Source organism: Pseudophryne corroboree, chromosome 1 (assembly GCF_028390025.1).
Source record: "Pseudophryne corroboree isolate aPseCor3 chromosome 1, aPseCor3.hap2, whole genome shotgun sequence".
Taxonomy (NCBI): domain Eukaryota; kingdom Metazoa; phylum Chordata; class Amphibia; order Anura; family Myobatrachidae; genus Pseudophryne; species Pseudophryne corroboree.
In genome coordinates, this window is record NC_086444.1 from 827,757,495 (window position 1) to 827,779,965 (window position 22,471).

At 48.8% G+C, this 22,471-nt stretch overlaps 1 protein-coding gene across 1 annotated transcript in view; it reads right to left on the bottom strand.

The window, feature by feature from the left end:
* FAM47E (family with sequence similarity 47 member E) overlaps nucleotides 1–22,471 on the bottom strand; it is a 116,508-nt gene that overhangs the window by 80,621 nt on the left and 13,416 nt on the right. Inside the window, exon 3 of the mRNA XM_063919722.1 lies at nucleotides 16,392–16,764. Within this exon, the coding sequence (XP_063775792.1) occupies nucleotides 16,392–16,764 (373 nt within the window). The remainder of the gene's footprint in view (nucleotides 1–16,391; nucleotides 16,765–22,471) is intronic.

Genomic DNA, 22,471 nt, shown 5'->3' on the forward strand with positions numbered 1-22,471 from the left:
AGCACAGATTACTATGAACCACCCTTCATCAGCAAATATTAATATGACCCCGCCTCCCCAGCACAGTAGTGTCCGTTAGTCACATTACACCGCATATTAGTGTCCGTTAGTCACATTACACTGCACAGATAGTATTCGCTAGTCACATTACACTGCATAGTAGTGTACGTTACTCACATTACACCGCACAGTGTCAGCGTCCGGAGTCTTACCGGTACGCTGGGGCCGCGGGGCTGGCTTCCTTGGCGTTGTGCGGGCAGCGGCGGAGGTGGGCTGCTGCGCCGGATCTGTGGGCAGCAGTAGCGGAGGTGAGGGGGTCCGCTCGTGGCGGCGGGACACCGCTACAGCGGGTCGCTCTTGCTGAACCGTTGCTTGGAGACCAGGGGCAGTGAGCAATGTGGCTTTGCAAAAAGGTCTGCATTACTGGGCGCCGCCATGTTGGAGACCAAGTTTTAAGCATAGTTCCTGTTTCTTCCAGCCAATCCAGGGGAAGCTCTCCCTATAAAAGGGGGCTGGTTTAGGACATGGATGACAGTGCTTCAAGTTACAACCCTGTTGTAGGTGCTTTAACCTGTGCTCCCAGGATTCCTGCTGTATCTTGGTTCCTCCTGATCCTGCTTGGTCGGTTCTCTGTTGCTGCTGCAGCCCTGCCATTTCTTGCCTGCTACTGCCTGTGGAAGTGCTCCTGGAAAACCCGGTCCAGTAAGACTCTTTGGGCACAGTCGGCCCCGGGTCTTCTGCCTCGTCTTTCAAGCCACACTCCACAGATCTCCTTCACCAGCCACGCCTTTGTACCACTGACCACAGCCTGCAGATTATTATCTTCAAGCCTCGTTTTCCAAACCACAGTCCACAGTCCTTGTCTCCAGCCACGTTTTCAACTACCATCCACAGTTCCACAGTTCATCATCTACAGTCTCGTCTTTCAAATCACAGTCCGCAGTTCTTCACCTCCAGCCACGTCTTCAGCCTCAGTTCCCTACCTCAGCCCTGTACATAATAAATACTTTCTATTGACTCTCAAACCCCACCTACGTTCTTCATTGCTCCGTGTCCCATGCGAAGGAACTATATCCAGCCCCCTCATCTGGTTCATTCACAGCCTGCTACCTCCTCGGGCAAATCTCAGCTGCCGGATCCTCAAACCCTGCCAGACGTGACAGTAAGCACTGGCCCAATGGATTCGACGGGTGATCAGGCCTCAGGAGGGGATTCAACTGCAGATATCTGGTCTCGCTTAAGTAAGCAGAAGGCCACACAATCTCAAATCGTGCAGTTCATGCAGAGTATGTCCGAACGTCTCGATTCTCTCTGTGTTGCCATGACGGCACCTCAAGTATCTACAGCTGCTCCCACATTGGCACCTCCGGTCCTGCTTCCTCCTGTACCAGTACCACTTCCACGTTTGCATTTGCCACCTCCCAGTAAATTTGATGGGAATCCAAAACAATGCCGCGGGTTTCTTAACCAGTGCGAAATCCAGTTCGAACTACAGTCGGCAAACTTCCCATCAGCACGAACCAAAGTAGCCTATATAATTTCTTTACTTACCGGGCAAGCGTTGGAATGGGCTTCACCTTTGTGGGAGAGGATGGATCCCATCTTATCTAACTATCCAGAATTCATGGCCACCTTTCGAAGAATCTTCGACGAACCGGGCAGGACTTCTGCCGCCTCATTGGAGATCCTGCGCCTGCGTCAGGGCACGCGTACGGTCAGTCAGTACGTGATCCAGTTTCGCACCCTTTCCTCAGAACTGAACTGGAACGAGGAGGCTCTCATTGCAGCTTTCTGGAGCGGTCTCTCCGAAAAGATCAAAGATGACCTCGCAACTCAGGATGTACCTGATAAGTTGGATAAACTAATTTCTTTATGCAATAAGTTAGATCTGAGGTACAGAGAACGCTGTATGGAGAGGTTGCGGTCAGATCGCCCTAAGCCTAGAGTTGTTCTTCCACCAACACCATCATCACCAACTGTGGAAGAACCCTTGCAGATTAATTGCTCCCACCTCTCCAATGAAGAACGTCAGAGACGGCGACAAGGGAACCTCTGCCTGTATTGTGGTGCATCTGATCACTTTGTTAAAACTTGCAGTCTACGTCCGGGAAACGCCCGCTCCTAGTTTGTGCTGGAGAGGTCAAGCTAGGAGAATTCTCAGAATTACATACCAAGAAAGAGTCTGTCCTGTTAACCCAATTGGAGCTCCCTTCTTCTTCTCTTCTCATCCCTGCACTACTCGACTCCGGAGCCGCCGAAAGCTTCATTACGTCAGCTCTGGTCAAACGATCTGGAATACAAATGGTTCCTTTGGATCGTACCATTTCTGTTACCGCAGTGGATGGAAGTTATATCCCAGAGGGTATTATATCCTTTCGTACTATTCCTCTCAAGCTGAAGGTCGGAGTTCTCCATTCAGAAAAAATCTCTTTCCTTGTAATTCCTAAAGCCTCTCATGAACTAATCCTAGGGTTTCCATGGTTAATCAGACACAATCCCCACATAGATTGGCAAACTATGGATGTTCTCTCTTGGGGACAAGACTGCTTTCAGAACGGTTTACCTTCAGTTAGACCTCTCTGTTCTTCCAACCCTTCCAGCCTTCCTGTGGAGTACCAATCTTTTCAAGATGTTTTCTGTAAGCATGGGGCGGACACCTTGCCCCCGCATCGTACTTGGGATTGTCCCATTGAGCTAGTACCCGGTAAGACTCCTCCCCGAGGTCGAATTTACCCTCTCTCACTTCCAAAGACACAGGCCATGTCGGAGTATATACGGGAGAACTTGGAGAAAGGGTTCATCAGGTCTTCTACATCTCCGGCCGGAGCAGGGTTTTTCTTCGTCAAAAAGAAGGATGGGGGGTTGCGGCCCTGTATTGACTATAGAGATCTCAATGACATAACAATTAAGACCAGATATCCGTTACCTCTGATTCCCGAACTGTTCGACCGTGTTAAAGGAGCTACTGTATTTACTAAGTTGGACTTACGGGGGGCCTACAATCTTATACGTATTCGCCCAGGGGACGAATGGAAGACGGTATTTAATACCCGGGACGGCCATTACGAATACCTGGTAATGCCTTTTGGCCTATGCAACGCCCCAGCCGTATTTCAAGAGTTCGTTAACGAAATCTTCAGAGATCTCCTCTATGACTGCTTGGTAGTGTATCTGGATGACATCCTCATTTTTTCTAGGGATCTGAAGACCCACCGGGAACAAGTCAAAGAAGTGTTGACTCGTTTACGAAGGAATCAGTTATTCTGTAAGTTAGAGAAGTGCACCTTTGAAGTACCCACGATTCCATTCCTCGGTTACATTCTTTCAGGGCAGAGGTTACAGATGGACCCCGCTAAAGTCCAGGCGATTCAGGATTGGGCACTTCCAGCTACCCTTAAAGGAATTCAACGTTTCCTGGGGTGTGCTAACTTCTACCGAAGATTCATTCAAAATTATTCTTCTGTCATAGCTCCTATAACCGCATTAACTAGGAAGGGAGCTGATCCTGCCAAGTGGTCTCCGGAGGCTTTGGAAGCTTTTTCATCTTTAAAGGAGGCCTTCACGACTGCTCCAGTTCTTCGACAACCCGATCTCAGCCGTCCGTTCTTGGTGGAGGTTGATGCCTCTACTGTAGGAGTAGGAGCAGTATTATCCCAGCTTTTCGAGGACAAGAAGGTCCATCCTTGTGCATTCTTCTCGCAAAGATTCTCCCCCGCTGAACAGAATTACGCTATTGGGGAACAGGAATTACTGGCAATTAAGTTGGCCTTTGAGGAGTGGAGGTATTTGTTGGAGGGAGCTCAGCATCCAATTTCGGTGACCACGGATCACAAGAACCTCCTGTATCTACAGTCAGCCCGATGTCTGAACCCACGTCAAGCAAGATGGGCACTCTTCTTTACCCGTTTTAATTTTAAACTCAGTTACAGACCAGGTTCCCTCAACAAAAAGGCAGATGCATTATCTCGCTCCCTAAGTTCAGAAGAACCCTCTGACCGTTCAAAAGAGCAATTTATCCTGGAATCCACCTCTTTTTCTGCAACTAATACCTCTCCACTTCCTCCTCCAGGGAAGATCTTCGTTGCACCAAATCTTCGCAAAAAACTTCTTACATGGGCTCACTCCTCCTCCTTCATGGGCCATGCGGGCGGTCATAAGACACTTAAATTCATTCAACGCTCCTACTGGTGGCCTCATCTCAGGACTGACGTTCAGGAATTCGTAGCTGCCTGTCTAAAATGTGCCCAGCATAAAAGTCACAAAGGTCCACCAGCCGGGTTACTCCATCCTTTGCCGGTACCACTAAGACCATGGACGCATATTTCTATGGACTTTATTACAGATTTACCTATGTCTGGTGGGCGGAACACCGTATGGGTCATAGTCGACCGATTCTCTAAAATGGCACACTTTGTTCCTCTGGCTAATCTTCCATCTGCATCCCAGTTGGCAAAATTGTTTATAGCAGAGATCTTTCCACTCCATGGTCTACCCCAGGAGATCGTGTCTGATAGAGGTCCTCAATTTGTGGCCAGGTTTTGGAGATCCCTATGTTCTGCTCTTGGCGTGAAATTAAACTTCTCCTCAGGATATCATCCTCAAACGGATGGTCAAACAGAGAGAGTGAACCAGGATATGGAGACTTTTCTGCATTTATTCATGTCCTCCTCACAGGACGACTGGCTGGACTTCCGTTCGCAGAATTTGCCCATAACAATCTTTATCGCTCTGCCACAAAATCTTCTCCATTCTTAATTAATTATGGTTACCATCCAAGAGTTCCTGACTTCCAACTTCTGCCTACGCTCGGGGTTCCGGCCGCAGAGTCAACACTTCGTCAATTTACTGAAGCCTGGAAACAAGTTCACAAGACTTTGCTCAAGACATCCAAGAGATATAAGACCTATGCAGATCTGAAACGAAAAGCTGTACCAAGCCTTAAGGTAGGAGATCGGGTTTGGGTTTCCACACGTAACCTAAGATTAAAGGTTCCTACAAAAAAGTTTGCTCCCAGATTTATTGGGCCTTACCCAATCGAAAGAGTGTTGAATCCTGTGGCTTATAAAGTGAAATTACCTCCGCAGTTAAGAATTCCTAATGCATTTTATATTTCTCTCTTAAAACTACTGGTACTTAATCGGTTCAGAGCCGCTCTGCCTAAATCACCCAAGATCCAATCAGCACATGGAGATGAATTTGAGATTCACAAGATCCTCGATTCTCGCAGACGTTATGGTCGCATCCAGTACCTTGTTGATTGGAAAGGGTATGGGCCAGAGGAGAGATCTTGGGTAGATGCAGAGGATGTCCATGCTCCAAGACTTCTTCGAACATTTCATGCCAAGTTTCCAACTAAACCACATAGGTGTCCGGAGTCCACCCGCAAAAGGGGGGGTACTGTCAGCGTCCGGAGTCTTACCGGTACGCTGGGGCCGCGGGGCTGGCTTCCTTGGCGTTGTGCGGGCAGCGGCGGAGGTGGGCTGCTGCGCCGGATCCGTGGGCAGCAGTAGCGGAGGTGAGGGGGTCCGCTCGTGGCGGCGGGACGCCGCTACAGAAGGTCACTCTTGCTGAACCGTTGCTTGGAGACCAGGGGCAGTGAGCAATGTGGCTTTGCAAAAAGGTCTGCATTACTGGGCGCCGCCATGTTGGAGACCAAGTTTTAAGCATAGTTCCTGTTTCCTGTTTCTTCCAGCCAATCCAGGGGAAGCTCTCCCTATAAAAGGGGGCTGGTTTAGGACAGGGATGCCAGTGCTTCAAGTTACAACCCTGTTGTAGGTGCTTTAGCCTGTGCTCCCAGGATTCCTGCTGTATCTTGGTTCCTCCTGATCCTGCTTGGTCGGTTCTCTGTTGCTGCTGCAGCCCTGCCGTTTCTTGCCTGCTACTGCCTGTGGAAGCGCTCCTGGAAAACCCGGTCCAGTAAGACTCTTTGGGCACAGTCGGCCCCGGGTCTTCTGCCTCGACTTTCAAGCCACACTCTACAGATCTCCTTCACCAGCCACGCCTTTGTACCACTGACCACAGCCTGCAGATTATTATCTTCAAGCCTCGTTTTCCAAACCACAGTCCACAGTCCTTGTCTCCAGCCACGTTTTCAACTACCATCCACAGTTCATCATCTACAGTCTGGTCTTTTAAATCACAGTCCGCAGTTCTTCACCTCCAGCCACGTCTTTAACCATTGTGCTTCAGCCTCAGTTCCCTACCTCAGCCCTGTACATAATAAATACTTTCCATTGACTCTCAAACCCCGCCTACGTTCTTCATTGCTCCGTGTCCCATGCGAAGGAACTATATCCAGCCCCCTCATCTGGTTCATTCACAGCCTGCTACCTCCTCGGGCAAATCTCAGCTGTCGGATCCTCAAACCCTGCCAGACGTGACACACAGTAGTATCCGTTAGTCACATTACACGCATAGTAGTGTTCGCTAGTTACATTACACCACACAGTAGTGTCCATTACTCACATTACACCGCACAGTAGTGTCCGTTAGTGACATTACACGCATAGTAGTGCCCGTTAGTCACATTACATGCATAGTAGTGTCCGTTAGTCACATTACACTGCACAGTAGTGTTTGCTAGTCACATTACACCGCACAGTAGTGTCAGTTAGTCACATTACACGCATAGTAGTGTCCGTTAGTCCCATTACACTGCACAGTAGTGTTCGCTAGTCACATTACACTGCACAGTAGTATCCGTTAGTCACATTACACGCATAGTAGTGTTCGCTAGTTACATTACACCGCACAGTAGTGTCCATTACTCACATTACACCGCACAGTAGTGTTCGCTAATCACATTACACCGCACAGTAGTATCCGTTAGTCACATTACATGCATAGTAGTGTCCGTTAGTCACATTACACTGCACAGTAGTGTTCGCTAGTCACATTACACTGCATAGTGGTGTCAGTTAGTCACATTACACTGCATAGTAGTGTCCGTTATACATATTACACCACACAGGAGAGCCGCTTATACATGTTACGCCAGAGTAAAAGCCTCTAATACATGTTACGCCACAGTAGAGCACCTTATACATGTTACGCCAGGTAGAGCCCATTATGCCAGGTACAGCCCATTATACACATTATGGGGGTCATTCAGACCCTGCCACATTAGTGGCCCGCACTGCAGTTTGCCAGTGGCAGCAAACAGTGCATGCGCAATGGGCATATACATTGCGGTCGCATCCCGATGGATACAACCCCAATGTGATTGACAGGTGACAGCGCAGCAGGGTTAAGGCGATGCAGGGGTGGCGCCGGAAAAACGGGGGGGTGCCGGGACCATTTTCGGGGCGACTGCATGATGTCACACACAGACGCTTTGAAAAAAAGGCTGCTGAAAGTGCCTCCAGGGGTCAACCTTACATCAGATGCGTCGGCAATGTAATTGCGGATGCATCGGGAGGCGGCGCTACACATGCTGGGCAGCCTTGATTTGTGTTGGAGATGAGCATGTGCAGAGATGAACGCAGAACTGGCTGCGTATGCAGTGATCTGCGTTCATCTCTGAATGACCCCCTATGCCAGGCACAGCCTTTATTCCCTCCACAGTGCGGCCCCGTTACCTGCAGATGTTCCCGGCATGGGCGCTGCTCCTCCTCTCCCTTCTCCTCCGGTTTCTCGCAGGCTCCGTTACTCCAGTGGCTCTGTAGGATGTTGTCAGTGACCCCGAGAGGGGGAGGGAGGGAGCGGGTACTGATTACCCGGGCCTGGGACTGATGGTTGGGCGTGGCGAGGGCCCTGGTCCGCTGCACTCCCATCCCCCCTCCTACCTTACTGGGCAGCAGCTCTCATCTTGGCGGGACATGCAGTGTGCTGTGCTGTAGTGGGGCAGAGAGGCTGCTGCTGCTGAGCCTCTGTCTGTTCCTGTGTGGGTGGGGGCCGGGGGGGGGGGGAGTGATCACACTGATCACACTCCCCCCTTGACCCTGGCTGAGAGCTGGGGGCTAAGGAATCATGCACTGCAGACTGCACCGCCACACACCCTGCTCGCCACTGGAAATAGGTTTTTTATTGCTTTTCCCATAAAGGGGCGTGACCACTGCTCCCGCGATTAGGCCACGCCCCCAGACTTATAGGCAGCTTGGGATGTGACAGCGGCTGTGTGTGTGGCCTGAGGCCGCACACTGCGTGCTCTCTCTGGGGAGGGGGAGGGAGCCGCGCTGTAAGCTGCCAGCACCGTTACCTCTCATCCACTGTGACAGGCGCAGCGGCAGCTGGCAGCAGCAGGGATGTAGAGCAGGGAGAGCACCTCTTCAGCTGTCCACCTCCCTGCACTCCATCCCTTTGCTGAGCGGCTAGCGCCGGCTCTGCTCCCAATGTCCCAATTATGGTGGGACAGTCATGACTGAGTGACCGTCTCATCATCAGCAAATTAGTCCCAGTATGCGGGAGATTGGGGGATGTGTATCCTGCTGTATGTAGGGGAAGCAGAGGCCTCCACTGCATGCTGCATAACCAAAGACCATGAAGACTGGCAAAACTGCAGAATGATTTTATTTCCTCCAGAATATGTCAGACTGTAAAGTACTTTTCACCATGTGGCGCTATCCTTCGTTCATTACAATGCCACATCCAAGCTGTGATTATGGCATCATTGTAAGGCATCTTGTCCTGTTTCACGACTTTAACAAAAATGCTATTTTAGTGCCAAGTATGCCCACAGTGGGGATGACTACAACCATTATGACATGGTGACATCCTTATCGTGCCACAGCTACACCCCTTTGGAACCTCCCAATGTTTGGAGGTTTGAACGGGCGGCCATAGTAATGCTTTTAGCAGAGTTTAGGAAAGGTGCTCCAAATGACAAAAAATCCCTTCAGGCATAAACAGATGTCATATTGCAGGTTTCTAGCGGCTGAATGAGGCCAAATAGTAGCCAATATACCAAAATCATTTAATGCTAGGAAATTGCTATAAAGAAAATGCACAAATAAACTTTTCTGTGTAGAGCTAACATGTGGTGTAGCAATCTATAACACCCAGAAATGCTAAAACAGTAAAATCAAATACAGAAACATAAAGTTATCCTGTATAACATTTCTTGACAATAAATCAGTATTAATGATAATAGCAACATACTGAAGGGGCCCCTGACCCAATGCTTCTAGAGAAACACCTCTCCACAGCAGTTGTTAATGTTATGACCCATTGCAGTGCTCTGGTTCATAAACCATAGTAGTGCCTTAAGTTTATTTTATGAACCATAGTAGTGCCCTAGTTCACATTATGTCACATTGTAGGGCTGCCAGTACACATTATGCTTCTGGACTTTTCTCTGGAAAAGTCCAGAAGCAGAGCATTTTGTTCCTCCTGGAGAGGGCCATGTTAGGAGTGTACACCACACTGTTCTAATTAGAAGTTTGGAGGACGAAAGATAAAGAAACCGTTATACGAGTCCGACTACCTTGTGCTATGTGAGTACGGTACGTCCCGCTTTAGGGGAAAAACATACGAAGGTGTTTTCACGGTGGCTCCATTTACACGTTGGAATACTGGTGGCTAAAGATACCTTTATGGGAGTGCATTCACTGTGTGTTATGTGAGTACGGTACGTCATACTACTGGGATTGCTGTATAAAATAAGAATTTACTTACCGATAATTCTATTTCTCGTAGTCCGTAGTGGATGCTGGGAACTCCGTAAGGACCATGGGGAATAGCGGCTCCGCAGGAGACAGGGCACATCTAAAGAAAGCTTTAGGATCACCTGGTGTGCACTGGCTCCTCCCCCTATGACCCTCCTCCAAGCCTCAGTTAGGATACTGTGCCCGGACGAGCGTACACAATAAGGAAGGATTTTGAATCCCGGGTAAGACTCATACCAGCCACACCAATCACACTGTACAACTTGTGATCTGAACCCAGTTAACAGCATGATAATAGAGAAGCCTCTCGAAAAGATGGCTCACTACAACAATAACCCAAATTTTTTGGTAACAATAATTATGTACCAGTATTGCAGACAATCCGCACTTGGGATGGGCGCCCAGCATCCACTACGGACTACGAGAAATAGAATTATCGGTAAGTAAATTCTTATTTTCTCTGACGTCCTAGTGGATGCTGGGAACTCCGTAAGGACCATGGGGATTATACCAAAGCTCCCAAACGGGCGGGAGAGTGCGGATGACTCTGCAGCCCCCAATGAGAGAACTCCCGGTCCTCCTCAGCCAGGGTATCAAATTTGTAGAATTTTACAAACGTATTTGCTCCTGACCAAGTAACTGCTCGGCAAAGTTGTAAAGCCGAGACCCCTCGGGCAGCTGCCCAAGATGAGCCCACCTTCCTTGTGGAGTGGGCATTTACAGATTTTTGGCTGTGGCAGGCCTGCCACAGAATGTGCAAGCTGAATTGTACTACAAATCCAACGAGCAATAGTCTGCTTAGAAGCAGGAGCACCCAGCTAGTTGAGTGCATAGAGGATAAACAGCGAGTCAGATTTCCTGACTCCAGCCGTCCTGGAAACATATATTTTCCGGGTCCTGACAACGTCTAGCAACTTGGAGTCCTCCAAGTCCCTAGTAGCCGCAGGCACCACAATAGGTTTGGTTCAGGTGAGACGCTGAAACCACCTTAGGGAGAAACTGAGGACGAGTCCTCAATTCCGCCCTGTCCGAATGGAAAATCAGATAAGGGCTTTTACAGGATAAAGCCACCAATTCTGACACGCGCCTGGCCCAGGCCAGAGCCAACAGCATGACCACTTTTTCTGTGAGACATTTTAACTCCACAGATTTAAGTGTGTCAAACCAATGTGACTTTTGGAACCCAAAAACCACCTGGAGATCCCAAAAGTGCCACTAAAGGCACAAAAGGAGGCTGTATATGCAGTACCCTTTTAACAAATGACTGAACTTCAGGGACTGAAGCTAGTTCTTTTTTTTGGAAGAAAATTGACAGAGCCGAAATTTGAACCTTAATGGACCCCAATTTCAGGCCCATAGATACTCCTGTTTGCAGGAAATGTAGGAATCGACCCAGTTGAATTTCTCCGTCGAGCCTTACTGGCCTCGCACCACGCAACATATTTTCGCCAAATGCGGTGATAATGTTTTGCGGTTACATCCTTCCTGGCTTTGATCAGGATAGGGATGACTTCATCCGGAATGCCTTTTTCCTTCAGGATCCGGCGTTCAACCGCCATGCCGTCAACGCAGCCGCGGTAAGTCTTGGAACAGACAAGGTCCTTGCTGGAGCAGGTCCCTTCTTAGAGGTAGAGGCTACGGATCCTCCGTGAGCATCTCTTAAAGTTCCGGTTACCAATTCCTTCTTGGCCAATCCGGAGCCACTAATATAGTGCTTACTCCTCTCCATCTTATCAATCTCAGTACCTTGGGTATGAGAGGCAGAGGAGGGAACCCATACACTGATTGGTACACCCACGGTGTTACCAGAGCATCTACAGCTATTGCCTGAGGGTCCCTTGACGTGGCGCAATACCTGTCGAGTTTTTTCCCAACGGTTTATAATCATGTGGAAGACTTCTGGGTGAAGTCCTTACTCTCCCGGGTGGAGGTCGTGCTGAGGAAAACTGCTTCCCAGTTGTCCACTCCCGGAATGAAAACTGCTGACAGTGCTATCACATGGTTTTTCGCCCCGCGAAGAATCCTTGCAGCTTCTGCCATTGCCCTCCTGCTTCTTGTGGCACCCTGTCTGTTTACGTGGGTGACTGCCGTAATGTTGTCCGACTGGATCAACACCGGCTGACCTTGAAGCAGAGGTCTTGCTAAGCTTAGAGCATTGTAAATGGCCCTTAGCTTCAGGACATTTATGTGAAGTGATGTCTCCAGGCTTGACCATAAGCCCTGGATATTCCTTCCCTGTGTGACTGCTCCCCAGCCTCGCAGGCTGGCATCCGTGGCCACCAGGACCCAGTCCCGCATGCCGAATCTGCGGCCCTCTAGAAGATGAGCACTCTGCAACCACCACAGGAGGGATACCCTTGTCCCTGGTGACAGGGTTATCCGCTGAAGCATCTGAAGATGCGACCCGGACCATTTGTCCAGTAGGTTCCACTGGAAAGTCTTGCGTGGAATCTGCCGAATGGGATTGCTTCGTAGGAAGCCACCATTTTTACCCAGAACCCTTGTGCATTGATGCACTGAGACTTGGTTCGGTTTTAGGAGGTTCCTGACTAGCTCGGATAACTCCCTGGCTTTCTCCTCCGGGAGAAATACCTTCTTTCTGGACTGTGTCCAGGATCATCCCTAGGAACAGAAGACAAGTCGTCGGAACCAGCTGCGATTTTGGAATATTGAGAATCCAATCGTGCTGCCGCAACACTACCTGAGGTAGTGCTACACCGATCTCCAACTGTTCCCTGGATCTCACCCTTATCAGGGAATCGTCCAAGTAAAGGATAACTAAAATTCCCTTCCTTCGAAGGAATATCATCATTACGGTCATTACTTCAGTAAAGACCCGGGGTGCCGTGGACCATCCCTACGGCAGCGTCTGAACTGATAGTGACAGTTCTGTACCATAACCTGAGATACCCTTGGTGAGAAGGGTAAATTTTGACATGAAGGTAAGCATCCTTGATGTCCCGAGACATCATGTAGTCCCCTTCTTCCAGGTTTGCAATCACTGCTCTGAGTGACTCAATTTTGAATTTGAACCTCTGTATGTAAGTGTTCAAAGATTTTAGATTTTAGATTTTAAAATCGGTCTCACCGAGCCGTCTGGCTTCGGTACCACAATAGTGTGGAATAATACCCCGTTCCCTGTTGCAGGAGGGGTACCTTAATTATCACCTGCTGGGAATACAGCTTGTGAATGGCTTCCAAAACTGCCTCCCTGTCAGCGGGAGACGTCGGTAAAACAGACTTTTGGAAACGGCGAGGGGAATACGTCTCGAATTCCAATTTGTACCCCTGAAATATTACCTGAAGGATCCAGGGGTCTACTTGCGAGTGAGCCCACTGCGCACTGAAATTCATTGAGAACGGGCCCCCACCGTGCCTGAACTTGTAAAGCCCTAGCGTCATACTGAGAGCTTGGCAGAGGCGGAAGAGGGTTTCTGTTCCTGGGAACTGGCTGATCTCTGCAGCCATTTTCCTCTCCCTCTGTCACGAGCAGAAAAGAGGAACCCTTTTGTCCGCTTGCCAACCAGGACTGCGCCTGATAATACGGCGTCTTATTTTGAGAGGCTACCTTTTTTAAGGCAATACTTCCAAATGCCGTTTGGAATCCGCATCACCTGACCACTTTACTGGTATAATTGGACAACGCACTTATACTTGATGCCAGTCGGCAAATATTCCGCTGTGCATCATGCATATATAGAAATGCATCTTTTAATTGCTCTATAGGCAATAATATACTGTCCTTATCTAGGATATCAAATTTCCAGTCAGGGAATCCGACCACGCCAACCCAGCACTGCACATCCAGGCTGAGGCGATTGCTGGTCGCAGTATAACACCAGTATGTGTGTAAATACATTTTAGGATACCCTCCTGCTTTCTATCAGCAGGATCCCTAAGGGCGGCCATCTCCAGAGAGGGTAGAGCCCTTGTTCTTACAAGCGTGTGAGCGCCTTATCCCCCCTAGGGGGTGTTTCCCAACGCACCCTAACCTCTGGCGGGAAAAGGTATACTGCCAATAACTTTTTAGAAATTATCAATTGTTATCGGGGGGAAACCCACGCATCATCACACACCTCATTTTATTTCTCAGATTCAGGAAAACTACAGGAAGTTTTTCCTCACCAAACATAATACCCCTTTTTTTGGTGGTATTTATATTATCAGAAGAGTGTAAACTTTTTCCATTGCCTCAATCATGCAATGTGTGGCCCTATTGGAAATCATGGTTGTCTCTTCACCGTCGACACAGGAGTCAGTATCCGTGTCGGCGTCTGTATCTGAGGTAACGGGCGCTTTAGAGCCCCTGTATGAGACGTCTGGACATGCACAAGCTGAGTAGCCGGCTGTCTCATGTCAACCACTGTCTTTTATACAAAGCTGACACTGTCACGCAATTTCAACAGTACATCCACTCAGGTGTCGACCCCCCAGGGGGTGACAACACTATTACAGACACTCTACTCCGTCTCCTCATCATTTTTCTCCTCATACATGTCGACACAAACGTACCGACACACAGCACACACACAGGGAATGCTCTGATAGAGGACAGGACCCCACTAGCCCTTTGGGGAGACAGAGGGAGAGTTTGCCAGCACACACCAGAGCGCTATATATATACAGGGATAACCTTATATAAGTGTTTTTCCCTTTATAGCTGCTGTATTGTTTATACTGCGCCTAATTTGTGCCCCCCTCTCTTTTTTAACCCCTTTCTGTAGTGTAGTGACTGCAGGGGAGAGCCAGGGAGCTTCCCTCCAACTGAGCTGTGAGGGAAAATGGCGCCAGTGTGCTGAGGAGATAGGCTCCGCCCCTTTCTCGGCGTCCTTATCATCCGTTTTCTTGTATGTTTTGGCAGGGGTTAAATGCATCCATATAGCCCAGGAGTTATATGTGATGCATTTATTTTAGCCATAAAAGGTTTTCTATCGATTTATTGCGTCTCAGGGCGCTGCCCCCCCAGCGCCCTGCACCCTCAGTGACCGGAGTGTGAAGTGTGCTGAGAGCAATGGCGCACAGCTGCGGTGCTGTGCGCCTACCTTTATCTGAAGACAGGAAAGTCTTCTGCCGCCGATTTTTCCGGACCTCTTCGCTCTTCTGGCTCTGTAAGGGGGCCGGCGGCGCGGCTCCGGTGACCCATCCAGGCTGAACCTGTGATCGTCCCTCTGGAGCTAATGTCCAGTAGCCTAAGAAGCCCAATCCACTCTGCACGCAGGTGAGTTCGCTTCTTCTCCCCTTAGTCCCTCGATGCAGTGAGCCTGTTGCCAGCAGGTCTCACTGAAAATAATAAACCTAAACTAAAACTTTCACAAAGAGCTCAGGAGAGCCCCTAGTGTGCACCCTTCTCGTCGGGCACAGAAAATCTAACTGAGGCTTGGAGGAGGGTCATAGGGGGAGGAGCCAGTGCACACCAGGTGATCCTAAAGCTTTCTTTAGATGTGCCCTGTCTCCTGCGGAGCCGCTATTCCCCATGGTCCTTACGGAGTTCCCAGCATCCACTAGGACGTCAGAGAAAAGGTGTGTGTACGGCTGGCTTATTCACGTCATTGGCTATTGGTGGCTAAAGATACCTTTATGGGAGTCATTCACCTTCATATAGTGTGAGTTTTGGTACGCAGATCCTCTCACCCCATTCATATTCTCACATGGGTGTCACCTATTTTCTGTAGACGTACTACACTATGTTATTTCCATTTGGTTTATTCTGAGGTTCATTCATCGTTGAAGGGAATCATATGGACTGACGACTGGGAATTGACACACCGTTTACAAGTGGTCCTGCGACCTATAGAAGATACTGCTTCAAAAAGGTTTTATATGGGACATTTATGTTGGAACAGGACTGAGCGCTGAGTTACATTCTTTTTTCTGTACCATTGTTTCTATCACAGGGAACCGGTGGTCCCTGTGTGTGTATCTAGCTGCATAAGTTTTGTTTGCACCTTGGGACAGTTCAACTTTGTATTTTCAGCTTGCAATTAAAAGTTGCTTAAACTCACAAAATGTGTATGCTACATAAAAGTTGTATTTTTAATACCTAGCGTTCCCCCCTTCCTCAATACTGTAATCATTGCTTTCCCCTGTATTCCCTTATTATTTCACTTATCTAGAAAATTAAAAACATATATATAGTACATATCACTTTTGAAATTATATTAAGTTTAGATTCAGTATTTACTATGGGGGTGATTCAGACCTGATCGCTGGGCTGCTAAAATTGTTGTCCTGCGATCAGATAGTCGCCGCCCAACGGGAGTGTTTTTGCCGTGCAAGTGTGTGATCGCATGTGTACGCTGAGCTGCAAAAAATCACTCAGTCAGCGGACAGCTGCAAAGCCGTTTGTGCAGTGTGTGCACAGCCCAGGACTTACTCCTACGGTGTGATCAGAACAGGCTGATCGGGGCTGGAGCTGACGTCACACACCCTCCCTGAAAATGCTTGGGAACGTCTGCGTTTTTCCTGACACTCCCTGAAAATGGTCAAGTTACACCCACAAACGGCTTCTTCCTATCAATCAGCATGCAAATGGCTGTGCGATTAGAATTTTCGCACCATCCTGTCGCTGACCAGCAATGCCTGTTGTTTGCCGACGCACGTGCGCATTGCGGTGCATATGAGTGCGTGGTTAATCGCTGATCGCCTGCTGTGCGTTTTCAGGTCTGATTCACCCCCTATGTTTTGTTTCACATATAAAACATGTCAAATCCTCTAGCCTGGCAATCATGATTTATTGGAAGTCTTTCTTCTGTTTGTCAATATCTGATTGCATAGGATAGTATGACTTACATCAGGTGGCAGGCATTCTTCCAGGTGAGGGTAAAGGACCAATGGGTGTTGTGTAAGGCCATACTCTATCTCGGCAATGTATTCTTGGCGTGCCTGCTGCAGTGGGAGGAGCTTTGAGTAGCAGGACTGCTGTTTGGTAAACCTCTTCCTTGGCTTCTGAGCAGGTTCTGGGTCACGGGTTATGTTCTGCAGGACTGGAGCATGTCCTTTGGTGGATGAGATGGAGGACGTGTCAGAAGAAGAGGGATAGCCATCCCGGAAATCATCAGCTCCTCTTGGTAGGAATTTCCAGTGGCAGCTGTTGAGAGCTCCTGACAGATTCAGTTTCTGGTTGGATTCTTTGAGAATTTTTTTATGCAGTCTTTCTTTATACCTTAAACAATAAAATGGAATCCACATATATACCACACTCAGCCAGGTGCTATACAGATGTAATATAATACAAATGTTAAAGGATCATTATCCTGTAATCAGGTTAGTAACTGGACATTTCTGTGCCAAATAGCAAGATTTTCTAAGGGTCCTATATCCAAAGAGTGGAAAAAACTAATATATTCATGAGGCATAGGGCTTGGGCAGGGTGGTGCCACAAGTTACACCTTTGTCTTATTTGAGAAGTATACAGTATACTGTCTACAGATTGTACATATAGGAACTCATATAGTGTTTGACAGAAAATAGGATTTTAATTACCTACCGGTAAATCCTTTTCTCATAGTCCATAGAGGATACTGGGGTTCCATTTATTACCAGGGTTATAGATGGGTCCACTAGGAGCCATGGGCACTTTAAGAATTTGATAGTGTGGGCTGGCTCCTCCCTCTATGCCCCTCCTACCAGACTCAGTCTAGGAAACTGTGCCCGAGGAGATGGACAAACTTTGAGAGAAGGATAGATAAGGGTAGTAGTGAGATTCCAAACCAACACACACAAACCAGAGGAAAGCTATGCTAACCAAACTTGAAACAGGAACAGCAACGGCTGGACCAAACCACAATACTTAACCAAGTAACAGTGCAGGAATAACAAAGCACCGGGTGGGCGCCCAGTATCCTCTACGGACTACAAGAAAAGGATTTGCCGGTAGGTAATTAAAATCCTATTTTCTCTTACGTCCTAGAGGATACTGGGGTTCCATTTAATACCATATGGAAGTACCAAAGTTCCCAAACCAGGTGGGAGAGTGCTGAGGTTCCTGCAGAACTGATTGACCAAACTGAAGGTCGTCAGAGGCCAAAGTATCGAACTTGTAAAACTTAGCAAACGTGACCAAGTAGCTGCTCGGCAGAGCATTAAAGCCGAGACACCCCGGGCAGCCGCCCAAGATGAACCCACCGACCTAGTCGAGTGGGCCTGAACAGATTTCGGAACCGGCAAGCCTGCCGTGGAATAAGCATGTTGGATAGTGAGCCTGATCCAGCGTGCAATGGACTGCTTTGAAGCAGGACACACAATCTTATGGGGATCACAGAGAACGAACAGCGAGTCGGATTTCCTGTGATGAGCTGTCCTCTTGACATCCACCTTCAAAGCCCTCACAACATCCAAAGACTTTGAAGTAGCACAGGTGTCCATAACAGCCGGAACCACAATAGGTTGGTTGATGTGAAATGCGGACACCACCTTAGGAATTAATTGCTGACGAGTTCTGAGTTCAGCTCTGTCCTCATGATGGAGACAACGCCCCTAGCTCCGACACGCATCTCGCAGAAGCCAAGGCCAACAGTGTGACTGTCTTCCACGCAAGATATTTAACCTCTACCTCCTGTAACAGTTCAAATCAGTCCAATTAAAGGAACTGCAGCACTAAATTGTGATCCCAAGGTGCCGTAGGAGGCACAAAGGGAGGTTGGATGTGCAGAACACCTTTCAAGAACGTCTGGACCTCAGGAAGAGAAGCCAATTGTTTCTGAAAGAAAATGGACAAGGCCAAAATCTGTACTTTTATTGTGCCCAGACGTAGTCCCACATCCACACCCGACTGCAGAAAAAGCAGGAAACATCCCAGATGAAATTCCACCGCAGCATATTTTGTACTCTCACACCAAGAGACGTATTTCTTCCAAATACGGTGGTAATGTTTAGACGTTACCCCCTCCCTGGCTTGGATCATAGTCGGGATGACTTTGTCAGGGATGCCTCTCCTGGCAAGAATCAGTCGTTCAACTTCCATGCCGTCAAACGTAGCCGTGGTAAGTCTTGATAGACGAATGAGCCCTGTTGCAGAAGATCCTTGCGAAGAGGTAGAGGCCACGGTCCTTTAGGAGCATCTCCGGGAGGACCGCGTACCAGGCCCTTCTTGGCCAGTCCGGAGCAATGAGAATTGCTTGAACCTTTTCCCTTTTTATTCTTTTCAGAATTCTTGACATCAGAGGAAGTGGAGGAAACATGTACACCATCTGATATACCCATGGAGTCGTCAGAGCGTCCACTGCCACTGCCTGTGGGTCTCTCGACCTGGAACAATACCGCTTGAGCTTCTTATTGAGATGAGAGGCCATCATGTTGATCTGTGGATATCCCCATCGACTTATTAAGCACCTGAACACCTCCGGGTGAAGTCCCCACTTCCACGGGTGCAGGTCGTGTCTGCTGAGAAAGTCTACTTCCCAGTTGTCTACTCCCGGAATGAAGACCGCCGACAACGCCACAGCGTGTTTTTCTGCCCAGAGGAGAATTCTTGACACCTCTGACATTGCTGCTCTATTTTCGTACCGCCCTGTTGGTTTATGTACAGTACGTCACTGCCGCACATTGTCTGACTGGACCTGAATGGCCCGATCTTGAAGAAGATATGTGGCCTGCAGAAGGGCGTTGTATATAGCCCTGAGTTCCAGAATGTTGATTAGAAGGACGACTTCCTGACTTGACCATCTTCCTTGAAACTGCACCCCCTGGGTGACTGCTCCCCAACCTCTGAGGCTTGCGTCAGTGGTTAGCAGAATCCAATTTTGAATCCCAAACCGTCAGCCCTCGATCAGATGAGAAGTCTGTAGCCACTACAGAAGGGAGATCCTGGCCTTTGGCGACAGACGGATCCTCTGGTGCATGTGAAGATGTGATCCGGACCATTTGTCCAACAGATTGAGCTGGAAGGGTCATGCATGAAACCTTCCATACTGAAGAGCCTCGAAAGAGGCCACCGTTTTTCCCAGAAGGCGAATGCATAGATGCACCGATATTCGGGTTGGCTTCAGGACATCCCAAACCATCAACTGGATTACCAATACCTTTTCCAACGGAAGAAAAACTTTCTGTGACTGTGTGTCCAGTATCATTCCCAGAAATGGGAGCCTCTGAGTTGGCTCTAAGTGAGATTTCGGAAGATTCAGAATCCAGCCGTGATCCAGGAGTAGTTGGGTTGTGAGGCCAATGCTGTTCAACAACCTCTCCCTGGACTGAGCCTTTATCAGAAGATCGTCCAGGTACGGAATTATGTTCACTCCCTGTTAGCGAAGGAGAAACATCATCTCTGCCATCACCTTGGCGGACACCCTCGGTGCCGTGGAGAGACCAAAAGGTAGGGCCTGGAACTGGTAGTGACAAACTGTAGATAAGCCTGGTGAGGCAGCCAGATCGAAATGTGAAGGTACGCATCCTTGATATCCAGAGACACTAGGAATTCCCCCTCCTCCAGACATGAGACCACCGCTCTCAGAGACTCCACCTTGAACTTGAACACTCGTAAGTACAGCTTCAATGATTTTAGATTCAGAATCGGCCTTACCGAACCGTCCTGTTTCGGTACTACATACAAGTTGGAATAATGGGGGTCATTCTGACCTGTTCGCTCGCTGCTGTTTTTCGCAGCCGAGCGAACAGGTCTCTACTGCACATGCGCCGTAGTGCGCTGGTACATGCCAGACGGCCGAAGGGCGTTGCAGGGCTGCGATCGCCTCTGCCTGATTGACAGGCAGAGGCGGTTGCTCGGCGGGAGGGGCGGAACGGCGACGTTTGGCCACCATTTCGTAGGCAGTCTGGCCAACGCAGGCGTGGCTGGACCGAACGGGGGGCGAGCCGCAGTGGCTGTGTGACATCACACGCAGCCGCTGCGGGCCGGGGAGCGAGGAGTAGCTCCCGGCCAGCACGCTTAAGCTGCGCTGGTCGGGAGCTACTCTTGAAGTGCAAAGGCATCACCTTTGCACTTCTGCAGGGGGGGAAGGGGCGGCACTGACATGCGGGGCGGGCTAGCCCTGTGCAGGGCGTCCCCCCGCATGTCAGGGAAGATGATCGTAGCTGTGCTAAATTCGAAATAGCTACGTTCAACTCAGAAATGACCCCAATACCCCTTGTTTTGGAGATGAAGTGGAACTGGACCAATGACCTGCGTTTGTACCAGTTTTTGAATGGCATCCTGTAAGGTTATTCTTGCCCCCTGTGAAACTGGTAAGTCTGATTTGAAGAATCTGTGAGGTGGGAGTTCCTGAAACTCTAGTCTGTAACCATGGGAAATAAGATCTATGAACCAGAGATCCTGGCATGATGTTGTCCAGTTGTGACTGAAATTTTTTCCAGGCATCGCGGCCCACCGTCATACTGAAGGCTTTGCAGAAGCAGAGCTGGAGCTCTGTTCCTGAGAACCTGCAGTTGCTGGTTTGCGTGGTTTACCTCTAATGCCTCTGTTGGCAGTAGAAGATCCTCTGACTTTGCCCTTAAACTTGGCAGTCCGAAAGGACTGTAGAGTAGATCCTGAGTAGGGCTTCCTTATTGAGGGAGCTGCAGAAGGAAGATATGTAGACTTACCCACAGTAGCTTTGCAGATCCATTTGTCTAGTTCGTCTCTAAATAAGGCCTCTCCTGTGAAGGGTAGGCCTTCCACGCCTTTCCTGGAGTCCGCAGTCCACTGGCGCAACCATAAGACCCTGCGTGCGGACACTGCCATAGCCATGGTGCGTGCATTAAGTAAACCCACTTCTTTTATGGTATCCACCATAAAGTTCGCAGAGTACTGCATATGCTGCAGGAGTAAAACAATCTCCCCCCTAGATAAGGAATCCAACCCCTCAATTAGGTTACCTGACCATCTAGCAATGGCTTTAGTAATCCACGCACATGCAATAATGGGTCTCTGGGCCACCCCAGCAGCCATGTACAAGGATTTGAGTGTAGTCTCAATCTTGCGATCAGCCGTGTCTTTCAGGGAGGCTGCACCAGGCACAGGCAACACTATTTTCCGTGACAGCCTGGACACTAATGCATCCACTATCGGTGGATTTTCAAATTTTTGTCTATCCTATTAACCCACGGTTCTTCAAACAGGGTATTCAATTCCTTTGACACAGGAAAAGTGACTGAGGATTTCTTTTTTTACATTAAAATAAGATTCCTTACATTCCTCTGCCGCTTTATCAGGAATTTGCAAAAATAAGAATTTACTTACCGATAATTCTATTTCTCATAGTCCGTAGTGGATGCTGGGGACTCCGTAAGGACCATGGGGAATAGCAGCTCCGCAGGAGACTGGGCACATCTAAAGAAAGCTTTAGGACTAACTGGTGTGCACTGGCTCCTCCCCCTATGACCCTCCTCCAAGCCTCAGTTAGGATACTGTGCCCGGACGAGCGTACACAATAAGGAAGGATTTTGAATCCCGGGTAAGACTCATACCAGCCACACCAATCACACCGTATAACTTGTGATCTGAACCCAGTTAACAGTATGATAACAGAGGAGCCTCTGAAAAGATGGCTCACAACAATAATAACCCGATTTTTGTAACAATAACTATGTACAAGTATTGCAGACAATCCGCACTTGGGATGGGCGCCCAGCATCCACTACGGACTATGAGAAATAGAATTATCGGTAAGTAAATTCTTATTTTCTCTAACGTCCTAAGTGGATGCTGGGGACTCCGTAAGGACCATGGGGATTATACCAAAGCTCCCAAACGGGCGGGAGAGTGCGGATGACTCTGCAGCACCGAATGAGAGAACTCCAGGTCCTCCTCAGCCAGGGTATCAAATTTGTAGAATTAAGCAAACGTGTTTGCCCCTGACCAAGTAGCTGCTCGGCAAAGTTGTAAAGCCGAGACCCCTCGGGCAGCCGCCCAAGATGAGCCCACTTTCCTTGTGGAACGG